Below are 15,844 nucleotides of genomic sequence, written 5' to 3' on the forward strand. Positions count from 1 at the left end.
TTTTTTTAAAGTGAGTTTTCACTTAAATGACACATATAACATATTTATAGGGGTAAAAGTATAATTTTTAAGTGATTTTCAATTTATCACTTACTTTAACGGCATCTATTAACAACATTAGATTGAAAAATTAAATTGAAACACTTTTACACATTAGGGATTAATTAAGTGACGCAATTTAAACATTAAGCAAAAATTGAAACACTTTATATACATTATGAACCAAATTAACATAATTTATTTAAATATTGAGAACTAAAATGAGACAAAAGCCACACTTTAGGGACTGTACGGGGTGCAAATATTCCGACGTGCCCGTATTCCTTTCTTCCTAGCTCCGTCGATATCCGATCACCTACGAGCAAATAACGGTGAGCTACCCGGCGGTGTGTGGCCGGAAAAACCCTCCGACGGTCAAGTTAGCACACACCTTAGAGGGAATAGAGAGAAGGGAGAGAGTGTTTGAGTGTAAGAAATCCTTACAGATGTGTTTTTTTTTTTTTTTGCGTATGGGGGGCGCAGGCATGCTTTTATACCTTCTGAGCCCCATATCCACTCCCAGTCATCTCCTGACACGTGGCTCTGCTATCCCATCTGTCAGCATAAACCATGTCATTCACCACCTAACCTCAACTGCCTGACTTCGCAGCTGGAGCTCGGCAGCCGAGCTGCTCTTCCTCGGCCATGTCATGCTTCATACTCATGCGCCTAGCCGGACAAACACGTGGATGACCGGGCTAGGCGGCATCTCGGCAAAGCCTAGCCCGGGCACCTCCTTTGGTTGGCCTTCCTGCCGGTCAATCAACTACCTCGGCTGACCGCGCCTTTCCGGGCGCCGGTCTCTCAGCCTGTCTGGCTTCGACCATCCTCGGACCGAGCATCCTGGTCTGACCGGTCACTTCCTGGCCGAGCAATTTCTGTACGGTCCGGGGTGGCACACACTCGGTCCAAACTCTGCCCGGCCCAAGTTTTGGCAGCCCTTCTCTGGGCGAACAGTGGATCATCTCGGCCCAATGCACTGCTGGGCTCTCAACCTGATCGGTCGATATCTCGGCCCAACTCCAGATCATAAATCACCCTCTCAGGGACCAAAAATGTGATTACCTCTAATTTTTTTTAAACACTATTTAGTTATTAACGAATGCCCTAAGATTTGAGAAAAATATAGTTAGTCCCACAAGTTTGACATAATTATATTGACTTCTTTTTTAAAGCTAAAACGATCAAAACTAATGCAAATGGTGGATCGCCGTTAAAATAAATGAAAATAAACATACATTTTAGTTAAAAAAATATATAGCAATCATTTTTTGATCTGTACAACACATGAATTATTAATAAAAAGTAACTTAAATTTTATGTGAATTAATTAAGACATCAGTTAAAACTGATGTATTTATATTAAAAATATAAAACTAACGGTATTTTTTTACAAATTTTAATAAAATTTTGTTGTCAAATACAAACAACATCAACACAATACCCACCCAAAAACAAAAAAAAACATCAACATTACAAGAATGTTGGAATCCCTTCTTTTGAAGGTTAGGAGGAAATGTATTTATTAGTTTTTTAATCACCATACTTGGTACTTTTTTTTTTCAGCATCCCCATAATTTGGGCCTTGGCATCCCTATATAAATACATATTTCAACACTGGTTCTGAATTGTCAAAAAAAAAAAAAAACCTACACACACAAATTTTAAAGAAGTGTAAACAAACAATAGTTAGGAAAGATGACCGTGTCAAGCCCTTGTGTTGGAGAAGGACAGGGCAGAGTGCTGATCATCGGAGCCAGTGGTTTCATTGGCGAGTTCATTGCTCAAGCCAGCCTTGATTCCGGTCGAACCACCTTTCTTCTCGTCCGCTCACTTGACAAAGGGGCTATCCCTTCCAAGTCCAAAACCATCAATTCTCTCCATGACAAAGGGGCTATCCTAATACATGTACTCTCTCTCTCTATCTCTCTCTCAATCAATCAATCAACCAATCAGTCCGAGATTCTCTATCTTCAAATGTCTCTATTATGAAAGAGGGGTTGTTGCTTGCTACGTTGTCCCTGATGTGCTTATCTTGAGTTTATTTGATTTAAGGAGATCATTCATTAGAAAAATTAAGTTAATTAAACATTTGAAACTACATAACAAGATCACTATCTTTTTTTATTTTTGAAAACAATCAGAATATGATCATGTGGTTATAAATTTTTCATCAGTTTAATTTTTTTTTTTTATGAATGATCTATTCAGTGAATCTTACAATATAAATGATTCAAATCATTAAAATAAAATGAAAACAAATCCACACAAAACCTCATAATAACGGCAACCACATGCCTTTTTATTTTTCTATATATCTCCATTAAGAATGATTATTTATTATTCTCGAAGTATGGACACGTAATGCTCCATAAGATTTTGATTAGGAAAATGCTAGAGGTCTCAAATTTTCTACCAAATAAATGACCAAATGTCTCACATGGGTGTGGGGTCCACAAAATTGCGGACCCCACACCCATGTGAGACATTTGGTCATTTGTTTGGTAGAAAATTTGGTATCCCTATCATTACCCTTTTGATTAGTAGAAAAGAGTAATGACCCACGATTTATGTGGGGATGGAGAACAATATGAGACTAAATAATTAGTGATTGATTTAGAATATGACCAGATAGTATTCCAAAATTATTGAATAATTTCCCCTCAATACACTATCATACGTGGTTTTCGTATTTAAATTATTTTTCTGTCTCAATGCACTAACACCTGACTGTCTCTAATTGGGTTGTGATTTAATAGCAGGGTGTTATTGAAGATCAAGAATTCGTGGAGGGGATACTGAAGGATCATAAGATAGATATAGTAATATCAGCTGTGGGTGGTGCTAATATATTGAACCAGCTCACCATTGTCAAAGCCATCAAAGCTGTCGGAACTATCAAGGTGAAATTTTTTTGAAATATTTATTATTATAAATAATAATAATAATAAAAATAGAAAAAAAACAAAAACACCTCTATCAAGGGCTCCTCCATGCAAGTGCTATAATTAATCAATGGGGAAATTACACTGACACCCCATAAGATTTATGTTTATTACAGTTTTCTTCCTTACATTTGGAAAATTACACTGATCCTCTTGTTAATTTAATTTTATGTATGATGATCATTACAGTGAAGAGGAAACTGTAATAAAACTTTAAACCTCAGGAAACAATCTGTAATGAAACTTTAAATCTCAGGAAGGAAGATATAATTTTCAAAAGGTGAAGGAAGAATTGTAACAAATATAAATATCAGGAAGTGTCAATGTAATTTACCCTTAATCAATTTATCATCACTGAAGTCCATTTTATTAACAGTAGTATCAGAAATACTAACAATATATCAATAAATATATGAATCAAGACACAAGACTTACACCTAATTCTAGGAAAAATTACATTTCAGTGAAATTTGGGAAAAATAATTGCATATTAGTGGAAAATTTTGCAACATTAAAAAATAAATTTATAAATTTTCCATCAATTGAGATTATTTTAAGAAATTTCCATTGAAACAATTCCGCTACAGACCCCCAGTGGGGGTCGCACCCCCAGTGAGGTGTCGCGCCCCCACTGGCCGAAACCCAAAAAAAAAAAAAAAAAAAAAACAATTTTTTTTTGCCCAATCACAGACTGCCACCTCACTGGGGGTCGACCCCCAGTGAGGGTCCGAAGTATTTTTCCCATTGAAATGCAATTTTTCTTAGCTTCTATCACTTGACGTGTTGTCTACTCAACATAGTATCTAATTATATATATATATATATATATATTGATATAATTGGTAGTGTATCTAACATTTTTTTTTTTTTTTTGAGTAAATTATACTTTACACTCTTGTATTTTACATCAAATTTCACTTTAATCTTTACATATGAAATCATGACATTTAACCTCCTACACTTCTAATCAAATCCCACTTTGGTCTTTTCTTCTGTTACTTCATTTTTAAATCTATAACAAAATCTAGTCATGTGACAAAAATGTGATTACAAAATGAGAGTAAAAGAGAAAAATCATTCATATTTTTCACCAATAAACTTTTTACTACATAATGAGCACATGAGAGTTATATAATACTATATATATATATATATATATATGTTCGTATGGTAAAATTTGAGATGAAAAAGCAAGAAAATAAAGCTTTTAAAATATAAAAAATGCGACAAAGAAATCAAAGAGAAAGAAAGATGAATACACAGAAGATTGTATTACCATAAAAGACATAATTTCATGATTTCAATTTATGCAAAATCCTAATTCATCTTTTTAATTGTTCACAATTTGCGTTTTGTTTTAACCTACTACAGTCACATTTTAATGTAAATTTTAGCATAAAGTGTATTGGTGGAAAATGTAAATGATTTTTCTTTTTTACTCTCATATCGTAATCACATTCTTATCATATAACTAGATTCTGTTAAACATTTAAATAATTGAGTAACAAAAATGGAACACTGATACTTGTGTAGAGATCAAAGTGATATTTGACCAAAAGTACAAGGGGTTGATTGTCATAATTTCATACGGGAGAGTCAAAGTGGGATTTAAGCAGAAGCGCATTGAGTTGACTGTCATTATTTCATGTGTAGGGATCAAAGTGAGATTTGGTGCAAGTGTAGGGACGCAAAATATAATTTACCCTTATTATTTTATTAATGTGTGTGGGAAAGAAAAATTAATTACACACAATTTACCTTGAAAAATATCCACAATACTCAATTGAGAAATGTTAGGGATCATGAAAAATCTCTCATGAAAATGATCATGAAAGATTTGTGACCCTTAGATTACCTTGATTAGTGTGTGGTGCTTTATTCTAAGTGTAATCTAAAGGTCACAAATCTTTCATGATCATTTTCATGAAAGATTTTTCATGATACCTAGCATTGCTGTACTCAATTTGATTTGAATTTTTTTGTGAGTCTCACACTTAAATATTTTTGTATATCTTATCTAGAATGCTCGCACGAGTGTGGATTTCCGAGTCCCACCACATATAAATATTTTGATTACTTTTTTGTGATTTAATTTAGTGTACACAGGTTAACAGCACTCTTAAATTTATGTTGCGCAGAGATTTTTGCCATCAGAGTTTGGACATGACGTGGACAGGGCGAATCCGGTGGAACCAGGGTTAGCCATGTACAAAGAGAAGAGGATGGTCCGGAGGTTGATAGAGGAGTCAGGGGTGCCCTACACTTATATATGCTGCAACTCCATTGCTTCTTGGCCCTACTATGATAACACCCACCCTTCTGAGGTCATTCCTCCTTTGGATCGCTTCCAAATTTATGGTGATGGCACTGTCAAAGGTAAGAATACAGCCATATATTTATATTAGAAAAATGATACAGATTGCAAAAAAATATTTTATGAAAATCGTGGGCAATTGACTAACCGGCCAGTCAAAAAAGATTTAGAGGTCAAGTTTGGGAAGTTGTGAATAATCTATCTTTTTATCTTTTTTTCATCACATCATCTCTTTACTTTTCTGTACATCTTTTTATAAAAAGATAAAAAATACATTTATTTAAGTTATTCCAAACAACCTCTTAAATTGACCGGTGGGTCGATAAGCAGCGATTTCTAAATGATTTTGATAAAATCTTTTTGGAGGACTGTAATATTATTATATTTAATATGATATACTTTCAATGCTTTTATGTGGCTGTTTTGCCACTTCGGTACGTATGGAAGAAGAAAGTAGTGACAAAAATGACCAAGAAAAGTGGGATCTCAAATAATATTACTAGGATTTGTGAACTTTTACTTTTAGATAACTTTTTTTTTATCATTCCAATAATTACTTGGAATTTTCAAACCAATAATGTCCATGGTGGGTATACGACAGTTTGAAATTCGATAAATGTGATAGGACAAGGGATTTGAACCTGCTTTAATTTCTAAGATAAGGACATTACTATATGAATGAGAATTCATCTTTATTACATGTGATAACTCAAATTTTTAAAATGCTCTTCTAGTTCGGAGTTAGCAAGTAAAATAATTAATTTGTTAGTTAAAAACTAACTTATAAAAAGGTTAATTTAAAAAAAATGTTTATTTGGTATATTTTTTTATAAAAAAAAAAATTGACTTTTTCTAATAGCTTTTTAGCACAAGTAAATTTGACTAATTTGAATTTTTTATTTTATAAAAACTGAGTTTAGCAAATATGTTAAGATTTTTTAACAAAATAAACTTTTTTAACTAATAAATTAGCTTTTTTGCCTCCACCAAATGAAACCTTACCCTCTTTCTATGTAGTTGAGTGACAACGTATTTGTAATGTCGCATCTCATATAAACCAAGTATTTATTAGGTTCAAGTTATTAGGGTGCCTCAAATGAGAGTAAAGAATTTTCAAACAATAACCTACCCCTCGAGATTCAAACTTCAAATCCAAAAACTTCCAAACTTCCCATTTTATTTTTCCCTTTTTTCATCACAATCCAAATTGTTTCATGCAAAAGGATAACAATTTTATGTTGTTTTCCTTTTTCTTTTTCAACATTAATGTTAATTTGTAGGTGTAATTAATGCTTATATAAGTAGTTTTTATCTGTTTTCTTACCATTAGACATGAAAATAAAAGGATCAACATTAATAAATATATGTGAAACTTATTACTTAATATGTGTGTACTAATAAAAATATTTTATAATAAAATCAAATTATGTATAGTATTTTCTTATTCTCTCAAAATAATTAAGCGAGGACAAGACTTCTTTCCTTTCTAATATAAATTGTGACAGTAATTATGTATAGTATTTTCTTATTCTCTCAAAATAGTTTTTATCTATTCTTTTTCTCAATCAAAAAGGCTAGGAGGTGTGACCAATCCAAGACAATTCTCTCTCCAGGCATAAAAATCAGTGTGTTTGGTTTGAGTTTTTTAGATTAAGTTTTTTTAAAATTGAGTTTTTTTGTTTTTAGTGAATATTTTTAAAATTTTAAACATTTTTTTTAGTTTTTTGGATGCACCTTACTTAGATGTGTCTAAAAAGAAAAAAATTTATGAAAAAATATTTTAAAAAATTAATAAATACATAAAAATACAAAAAAAAATGTACTCAATTCTCGTATTTTTTTTATATTTTTGGTATTTAGTGAATTTTTAAAAGATTTTTTCCATAAATTTTTTAATTTTTAGATATACCTAACATAAATATACCTAAAAAGTAAAAAAATTGCTTAAAATATTAAAAAAATTCATTAAAAGCAAAAAATACGAAAAATAAGAAAGTATAATTTTTTGAAAACTGTTTTCAGAAAAACGAAACCAAACAAGCTTTTGTTTTACAGAAAAACAATTACCAACCAAGGGTTGTTTCCAAAATTTATTACTATTTCAATATAAAATTTATCATTTATTTATAATTATTTTTCCAAAATAATCCTGAAGTGAAAATTTTCCTATTTTATGTGTCTTTGAAGTAATATGATTATGTCTATTTCACTTATTTAAGATTGAATAATATGAAAATGTATTTATTTCCTATGCATTGACAAGATCTATGATACTATCGAAGTGAAACACAGGATCTAAAGAAGAGCAAAGACTAGACTATATTAGTAACAAGTAAACCTTTTGTGTATATGTAAAAAGTCTCCAAATTTTGAGAGAATAAACATAATAAAGTGCAAGTATCACAAGATAATACATAACAAATAGCAAATAGTGACTTGGATTTGGCCCAATAATCTTGTAGTCATATTTTAGAATGTGGTAAACTAATGATGCAATGACAAGCCAAACTCTAATATTTCAATCACATTAATAACCACTCCCTCACACTAGACTAATAAAAATTCATGAATTATTCAAACTCATACTCTGATATTTCATCACATTAACAACCACACCCTCACATTAGGCTCATTATGGACAATTTGCTTTAGCCGAAAGATTATACACTTTTTGATTCACTTTATTATGTCAGAAAAGTTAAAGGGCCCTGAAAGTATGCTTATAATTTTGTTCGTAGTTTTGCCAAGTTAGGCCCTGTTTGAATATGCGTCGGTGACATTCAGTTAGGCCCTGTTTGATTCCTTATACTATTAGTGATGGGATAAATAATTTCATAGGATAATTATGTATAAGATTATTAATATCTACTCTCATTTGCTATTAAATATATTATAATTTTGTAAGATTAAGAGTCCTACATATAATTAAGCCGATGTCATTTATGTGATCCAAAGGTAAAAATATAAATTTAATAGGATTAACAATCCAATCCTATGTCTTTATCTTGGAATCAATTGTGAAATTCATGGATATAATAAAGTTTTTGGTTAAATTTTTGTATTATTATATATATTTTTTATCAACAAAATAAAAATTTTATCAAAAATATGAAATTAAAGGGACATTATTGTTATTATATGTAGGATAAATTACACTAACCTCCCCTCTAACCCAACAGTTTTCATATAATTAGGGGAAATTCTACTATACACATCCCTTGAAAAGAATTGTACCATATGCACCTTTAGTTTGCTATTTTCTTCTTTAATTATGATACTATTTTAGTTATGACTCGTGAAATTTTTAATTATACCTCATGTGATGTTTAGTTATGACTTCTTCTTCTTTTTTTATTATATATATTTATGACTCAAAAAATATGAAATTATGTCAATTTTTTCTTTAATTATAAGAAGTATACACACCATTTTCTTTTCCTATAATTACATAGACTTTTCTTTTCCTAAGGCTAAAGTGATTGAAATTAATATAAATATTATGAAATCACAATGATAGATAAGATAAAATATACATTTAAATGTAATGTAAAAAAAATGATGCTATCATTTTTTCATCTATATGACTAACGAATTATTGATAAAATTGAACTAAAGGATTGTTTAGTTTTTGAGTTGGGCTAAAAAATTACGAAAGGACAAAAAAAAGTCAAAAAATCACAAAAAGATACACTAATTCACTTTCTAAACCCACTGAACTAAGGCCCGTTTGTTTTCAGAGATAGAATTTAGGGAATTGATAATGAGGGGAGTGATAGCGAGGGGATTAAATAAAATTGTGTTTGTTTTGATGATAGTTATTAGTGTAGGGATTGTTAGATTATTACCTTATAAAAAAATATAAAATATTAAAACAAATAAAATTATGATTTTTACTTAACAAAAAATACAAAAATATTAAACATTAACGTTATTAAAAAAAATGCCCAATATGTAAAAATAAATAAATAAATAATAAAAACAACAACAACAACAACAACTAAGCTAGATGACTAATCTTCTAATACCACATTTTCTTTCTCCATCTCAATCTCAACACGAAGGCTTATCCTAATCCTATCAAATTATGAATCCCTTCTCTATCTTTCAAAACAAATACAACGTATAGTAGGTCCCACCTCCATCTCTCAAAACAAACGGGACCTAAATAAGATAATTTAACTTAGTCATAATTTTAAAATTTATTATATTTTAACTAAACATAATTTTCCCATTTATGTGGTGGTCTAGACTTTTGAAGTGAATGTCACTAATAGCATACATTGAATCCACATTAATTGACGTGTCAAACTGCAAATTTGACATATTTTGAGTATTCAGACTCAAAGAATCCAAACCTGAATGAGAGCCACAACATCGGTCAATTTTAGGAATGGTCAAAAAATAATTTTTTAATTTTTTTTTTAAAAACATATAAAAAATATAAGAAATAATATTTTAAAAAAAAAAACTGATTTTTAATTTCTTTTTTTTACTCTTCCCAAAAAAAACCATCATAATAATATATGTTCATAAGCATTACCGACCAAATTTCCTACGCTAAAGTGATATGTTATCGTTTAATATTCTTCATTTGTTATTCACAATAAATATTTATTTATTTTTGCTACAATTTTCATATCGTACCTAATCCAATAAATAAGACATAGGGTCCTTTTCACGACTGTATCATATAAAGTTTCATAAATAATATAATATGGTAAAATTGATTAGGACTCTCAAAATTACTTTCCTTTGATTTATTATTCCTTTAACCTTTTTTCTCTGGGTTTGGATCTTAATTTTTTATTTTTTTTGTTAATTTTAGTGTTCACTTTTTCATCTTTTTTTATCTCTCTACAAATTTAAAATCTAAACACAACCAAGATAAAGCCATTACAACAAATGAGAAATTTAGGGAAAACCATTTTTGTGTCCAAAAGTAAAATTTTTGTTGTAAAAAATATTTGAGGACCAATTATTGTAGTCGCAAGAATGGTCACTAAAAGATTATCTCAAAAAAAAAAAATAGAAAAGAGATAATTACAACAACAAAAAAAAATATTCCAAAGTTTGAGCTCATAATAAAATAAACCCTGGGTTTTTAGTTTTATCAATTTAAACATTAATATTTTTATTTGTTTTCAATCTAAACCACTCGCTTATTTTTCTCATTAAACTCAATGTAGGTATAAATAAAATGTCTAAAGTAACCTTTTTATGAATTTAATGACTAAAATATCTATCATTCTATTGATTTTACTTAACAAAAATAGGCAAATAGTTTAAATTGAAAACAAACTCAAAGTATAAGGTTTAAATTAACAAAATTGAAAATTCATGATTTATTTTGTTACACAGCTCAAACTCTGGACTATTTTGTAATTTGTCCAAAAAATAACTTTTAGTGACAATTTTAAAAATGTCGCCAATAAATACAAAATAATTTTGTCCAAAAAGGTTTATTTTTTTGAGACAAAAAAATTGTATCCAAAAGAATAGTTATTCATCACTAAATGCCTGATTTCATTACTAAAAAAATAATAATAACACTTTTACAATAAAAATATTTTATTCCTATAAAGTGATTTTATCTTTAAATTTTTATCCTAGCACAAGAATATGCAAGAAGAAAGATGTAATTTATAGCACTCTTTTGGGTAGAAAGAAAACACGTCCTTCTCTCTTTTCTTTTTTCCTGTTTTTTTCCCCTTTGTGTACTCTGTCCTTGATACAGATGGTCATAAATTTTTTACAAAAAGTACCCACATAATAAAATTACAATCATGGTTGGTAGTCTATTTCATTATCTGAATGTCTCAAAATAATATCGTTTTGAGATAAAACGACGACGTTGTAATACATTCGGATAATTCGGGACACACAAATTCGAGATACAAAACATTTTTGATAAAATTACAACGCGAGATTAGTGAGACCAAAATTGAACCTACCACGTTTTAAGGAAATATCAACAATATTGTTACCCATATATATGCCCACTTATTTTACTAGCAATGTTTGAGTCTGTTTTAATTCAAGTTTCGTGATATTTGTATTATATGTATATGTAGCTTACTTTGTTGATGGGTCTGATATTGGAAAATTCACAATGAAAGTTGTGGACGACATTCGTACCCTAAACAAGTCGGTTCATTTCCGACCATCTTGCAATTTTCTGAACATGAATGAGCTTTCCTCTTTGTGGGAGAAGAAGATTGGATATATGCTCCCCAGGCTCACTGTCACTGAAGATGACCTCCTTGCTGCAGCTGCAGGTTCCATTTCTTACTATTAATTACAACAAAAATATAACCGCATGTTTCTAATTACAATGGAATAGGATTCTCTCCCGTTGAACTAGGTATCCAATTCAATTTTTGTGATACGATGAGTTGAGTCCTACATTGGGGTCCATTGTGAGATTTATGGGCTCACTCACAAAAACCACACTACATGTCTTGTTTAATTTGAGAGAAGTCAGACCTATAATTAACTTTTACGAAAACTATAGAATAATATTAAGAATTATGAAAAAAATATTATAAAATGTATCATGAAAATTTCTCATTCTTTAATTAAAGTGTAGTATTTTATTATATGTGTAATCTAAATGTGAAGGATCTTTCATAATCATCTTTATTATATGTTTTTTCATAATCCCTAACATTACCCACATTTGCAAAATTTGTTGTCAAGTCTCTCTAAACCCCCCATTTCCGAATCAGGATCCTCTCTTTGATCTCTCTCCTTAATTTCTTGTTTACTGAGTCATTGGGCCTACTTTTGGGCTCAATTTTGATAATTAGAACCGTTCACATTTTAAGATTTGTTGAGTATATCATATCTGTAAAAAATCAAGTTGATCGGATATCCAAAAACTTGTGTTCAGAAAACTATTTATTAAATTTTTTTTAAAAAATGGTTTGTAGTTCGATATCCGAATACATAGTTTCTGATATCTGATCAACTTAATTTTTTACAAGTATGATATACTCAACAAATCTTAAAATGTGAACGGTTCGGATTATTAAAATGAGGCTCAAAAGTAGATCCAATAGCCTAATAAGTAAGAAGTTAAAGAAAGAAATCGAGGAGAGGATCGTGATTCCTCATTTCCAACTTCCTCGCAATAGAGACTTCTACCATCACGCCAAAATAATATTGCTACACGTTGGCCACCCCGCCTATCCTTTTTTATACAAGATAAAAATAATACATGCAAATTAATAAATAAATAACATTTCAAGCAACGAAAACCAATTTTTTACAAATTCTATTTTTTCTTTGGTGTGATATATAATTGTGAATTTATTTTGCCTCATTGTTATTATCTTTTCATAATTATATTGCAGAGAATATCATACCACAAAGTATCGTTGCATCATTCACACACGACATTTTCATCAAGGGTTGTCAAGTTAATTTTTCAATTGATGGTCCAAATGAAGTTGAAGTGAGCAATCTCTATCCAGATGAAACTTTTCGAACTATGGATGAATGTTTTGACGATTTTGTTATGAAGATGGATCGATGGAATTAAAGCCCAAAAACATGTGGTTGAATGTGCTTGATGTCCATCACACCAATGTGTGGTTGAATGTGGATGACAATATCCAACTATTTATTATTATTATTATTTAGAGATATGAATCTATTTAATTTGACTAACGAAATATTATTTGATAAAGTCGCATGGAGAAGAAAGATTCATATAGCCGACCTCATTTAATGAGACTTAAGGCTTGGTTTGATTTGATTTATTATTATATGGAAACAATTTATCAACAAAATTGGAGTCCATGTGTTGCATATAATTGATTTTGGATTATGTATGATTTTTATTTCGAGCTTGTCTAAAAATGTTTTTAGTCAGTTGGAGATTAGGCCTTTGAATCATGAAAATGCATTTACTTTAAAAGAGTAAAGGTTTTTGGTTTAAATATAGTCAATTATTTGCTCAAAAGTGCATTGTTTTCTTTATAATGTTCAGGGGCATTACTATTTTGGTAAATATGATTTGCATCTTTGTGCTAGCATTATTGACCTCACTCAAATATGTGGCCTACTAGAAAAAGCTGTGCCCTAAAAATATATAGTTTCAATTTAGCGTTGGGTGGGTTATCCCTAAATGAATGTGTTCCACAAATTTCATTTATTGAGTAGTTATTTGAATATTTTTTGATCGGGTAAATTATAAATATATCTTTTGAAATTTATTTATAAATTGTTTTTTGTGATTTAAAAAATTATAAATATTTCTTTGTCAAAATTTTTTATTTAACAGAATTAATTTAAAAATAAAATTCTTAACTATTCTATTATATAATAATAAAATTAACTGAATTATTAATTTAAATAAATCTCTAACATCATTAAAATTTGTTAAATGACTTGACAATTTATTAATAAAAGTGACTATTTGTTATAAAATTAAAAACTTCAAGTGATGGGTGGGAGGATGTAATTTTCAGAATCATAAAGGATAATTTTTATTTTAAACAAATTTCAACCAGTGTATTTATAATTATTTTTTATATATATATAATATTGATGGTAGCCTATTTGCTATATTGATTTCAAACCTTTCTATCTAAGGGGGGAAAAATTCAGTATTACTGAAGCAGCACTATGACATGTGTGTGGTAATGAGGCCACCCAAATGGAGATAAACGGAATTGATTTTGTCTCCAATCCACCAAATTGTTTGAACTTGGCATATATTAAAATGGCATTCTTAATTAATAAAAATAATAATCATAAAATGAGTAGAATTGATTTGACTCTATGTTTGGTTATTATTTTTCAAAAATACTTTTCAGAAAATTTTACTTTCTTATTTTTCATATTTTTTTGTTTTTACTAAATTTTTTTTAATATTTTGAGCAATTTTTTTAATTTTTAGACATACCTAACATAAATATACCTAAAAAGTATAAAAAAAAATTAAAAAAAACCTTTTAAAAATTTACTAAATACCAAAAATACAAAAAAAAAATACAAGAATTCAGTACATTTTTTATATTTTTATGTATTTATTAATTTTTAAAAATATTTTTTCACAAATTTTTTACTTTTTAGAAACATCCAAGTAAGGTGCATCTAAAAATGTAAAAAAAATGTTTGAAATTTTAAAAATATTCACTAAAAACAAAAAAAACAAGAAAATCAAAAATCTCAATTTTCAAAAAACTTAATTCAAAGAACTCAAACCAAACACACTTAGAATAAGTCGTTATATTTACAGGAACAAAATATTAGTCCGTTATTTTATTTTTTATTGTCCCAATATGTTAGTCCCTTTTCAAATATTAAGGACAAAAATAATATAAATTTTCTATTTTACCCTTCTTTTAAATTCATTAACAACATAAAGAGTATAATTATGACAATTGATATTTTTTAAAAAATATATTATTAAAGGATAATTTTAAAAAATTAATTTTTTTAAAATACAATATTTATACTATCAAAAAAATTAAATTTTTCAAAAAGAACTACTATTTTGAAACCGAAGGAGTACATAATTTTTCATCTCATTTTCCCTCAGTTTTGCCCATATTGTTATTACTGTTTTTTTTTTATTATTAATCTAAATCTAAAATTCAAGTCGGCCTGAGGTGATTGGTATAGGTAGTCTATGTTTTGCCACGTGTATAGCATTTCCACTATCAACTGCCCATTTATGTTTGTCCCCTTTGGTTTTTGTTGGATCGTTTGAAAAATCAACTTTTCTTCTTTTATCTTTTTTTTATCTTTTTTCCTTCAGCCCTTTTTCTTTGGTGGGTCATTATTAGCTTTTAATTCAACCATCTTGATGTTGTTTGCCAAATTGATTCAGTCCTTATCCCTTTCTTAGGATAATTTTATTTTTACATTTCATTTATTTTTTTTGTGCACATCTTTTTTTAATGTATATATTTATCTTTTTTTATTATTCATTTCATACATTAAAGGGGATTTTTTTTTAGGATCTCTGGTATAAAAATTTTATAACATAAAGGACATTCAATATTTTTATAATATCTAAGGTTTCTCAAATCGATCTAGAAAAAATTCGATCCAACAAAGAAATTCCCAGAACTTCTCTAGATTTTTCAGAGAAATTCTCTCCAAACCAGAGAAATTCTTTCCAAAACAGAGAAATTTGTCTCATTACGTGCAGAGAATTACTCTGGGTTCAAACTAGAGAAAATTGAAATTTCTCTGGCTTTGTTCACAAATTTCTCTGATTTTGTTTACAGAGAATTTCTCTGGCTTTCTTCACAAATTACTCTGTGAAGAATTGTGAAGAAAGCCTCTGCCTTAGCTTATTCAACATTCTACTCCAAAATTTATACCTATCAAAACAATTTAACAATTCATACAATAATCAACTAATCATAAAATTCAAAGACCATCCAAAGTTTCCATTAATCGTATTTGGAATAGAATAAAGTTTGGTAACTTGAAATTTTCGAGGCTCGACTGGCCCGAATTTCAAAACGACATCGTTTTGATTTTTTTTTTCCTCTCTTATCTCTCTAAAACAGGGAGAAAAAGGAAGAAA

The 15,844-nt window shown here is 29.1% G+C and overlaps 1 protein-coding gene across 2 annotated transcripts; it reads left to right on the forward strand.

Annotated features, from left to right (window-relative positions):
* Positions 1-1,594: 1,594 nt before the first annotated feature.
* Positions 1,595-13,088, forward strand: LOC114323746 (leucoanthocyanidin reductase). Of its 2 annotated transcripts, none has more exons than XM_028271404.2 (5): positions 1,595-1,947; positions 2,799-2,942; positions 5,123-5,360; positions 11,370-11,573; positions 12,651-13,088. In XM_028271404.2, the coding sequence occupies exons 1-5, from the start codon at positions 1,738-1,740 to the stop codon at positions 12,836-12,838; spliced, it is 984 nt and encodes a 327-aa protein (XP_028127205.1). In that variant the 5' UTR covers positions 1,595-1,737; the 3' UTR covers positions 12,839-13,088. The 2 variants fall into 2 exon arrangements, with proteins under 2 accessions (XP_028127205.1, XP_028127206.1); XM_028271405.2 differs by having other exon boundaries at positions 1,651-1,947; positions 2,802-2,942.
* Positions 13,089-15,844: the final 2,756 nt, after the last annotated feature.

Source organism: Camellia sinensis, chromosome 10, assembly GCF_055761805.1.
Source record: "Camellia sinensis isolate YWXY chromosome 10, ASM5576180v1, whole genome shotgun sequence".
Classification (NCBI taxonomy): Eukaryota; Viridiplantae; Streptophyta; class Magnoliopsida; order Ericales; family Theaceae; genus Camellia; species Camellia sinensis.

What these genes read in the sequence shown, in the direction of transcription:
- LOC114323746 (XM_028271404.2), top strand. Translation starts at nt 1,738, where the DNA reads ATGACCGTGTCAAGCCCTTGTGTTGGAGAAGGACAGGGCAGAGTGCTG. An exon ending in AAGGGGCTATCCTAATACAT is followed by an intron (nt 1,948 to 2,798) that starts GTACTCTCTCTC and finishes GTGATTTAATAG; the next exon opens with CAGGGTGTTATTGAAGATCA. An exon ending in TGGTGATGGCACTGTCAAAG is followed by an intron (nt 5,361 to 11,369) that starts GTAAGAATACAG and finishes ATGTATATGTAG; the next exon opens with CTTACTTTGTTGATGGGTCT.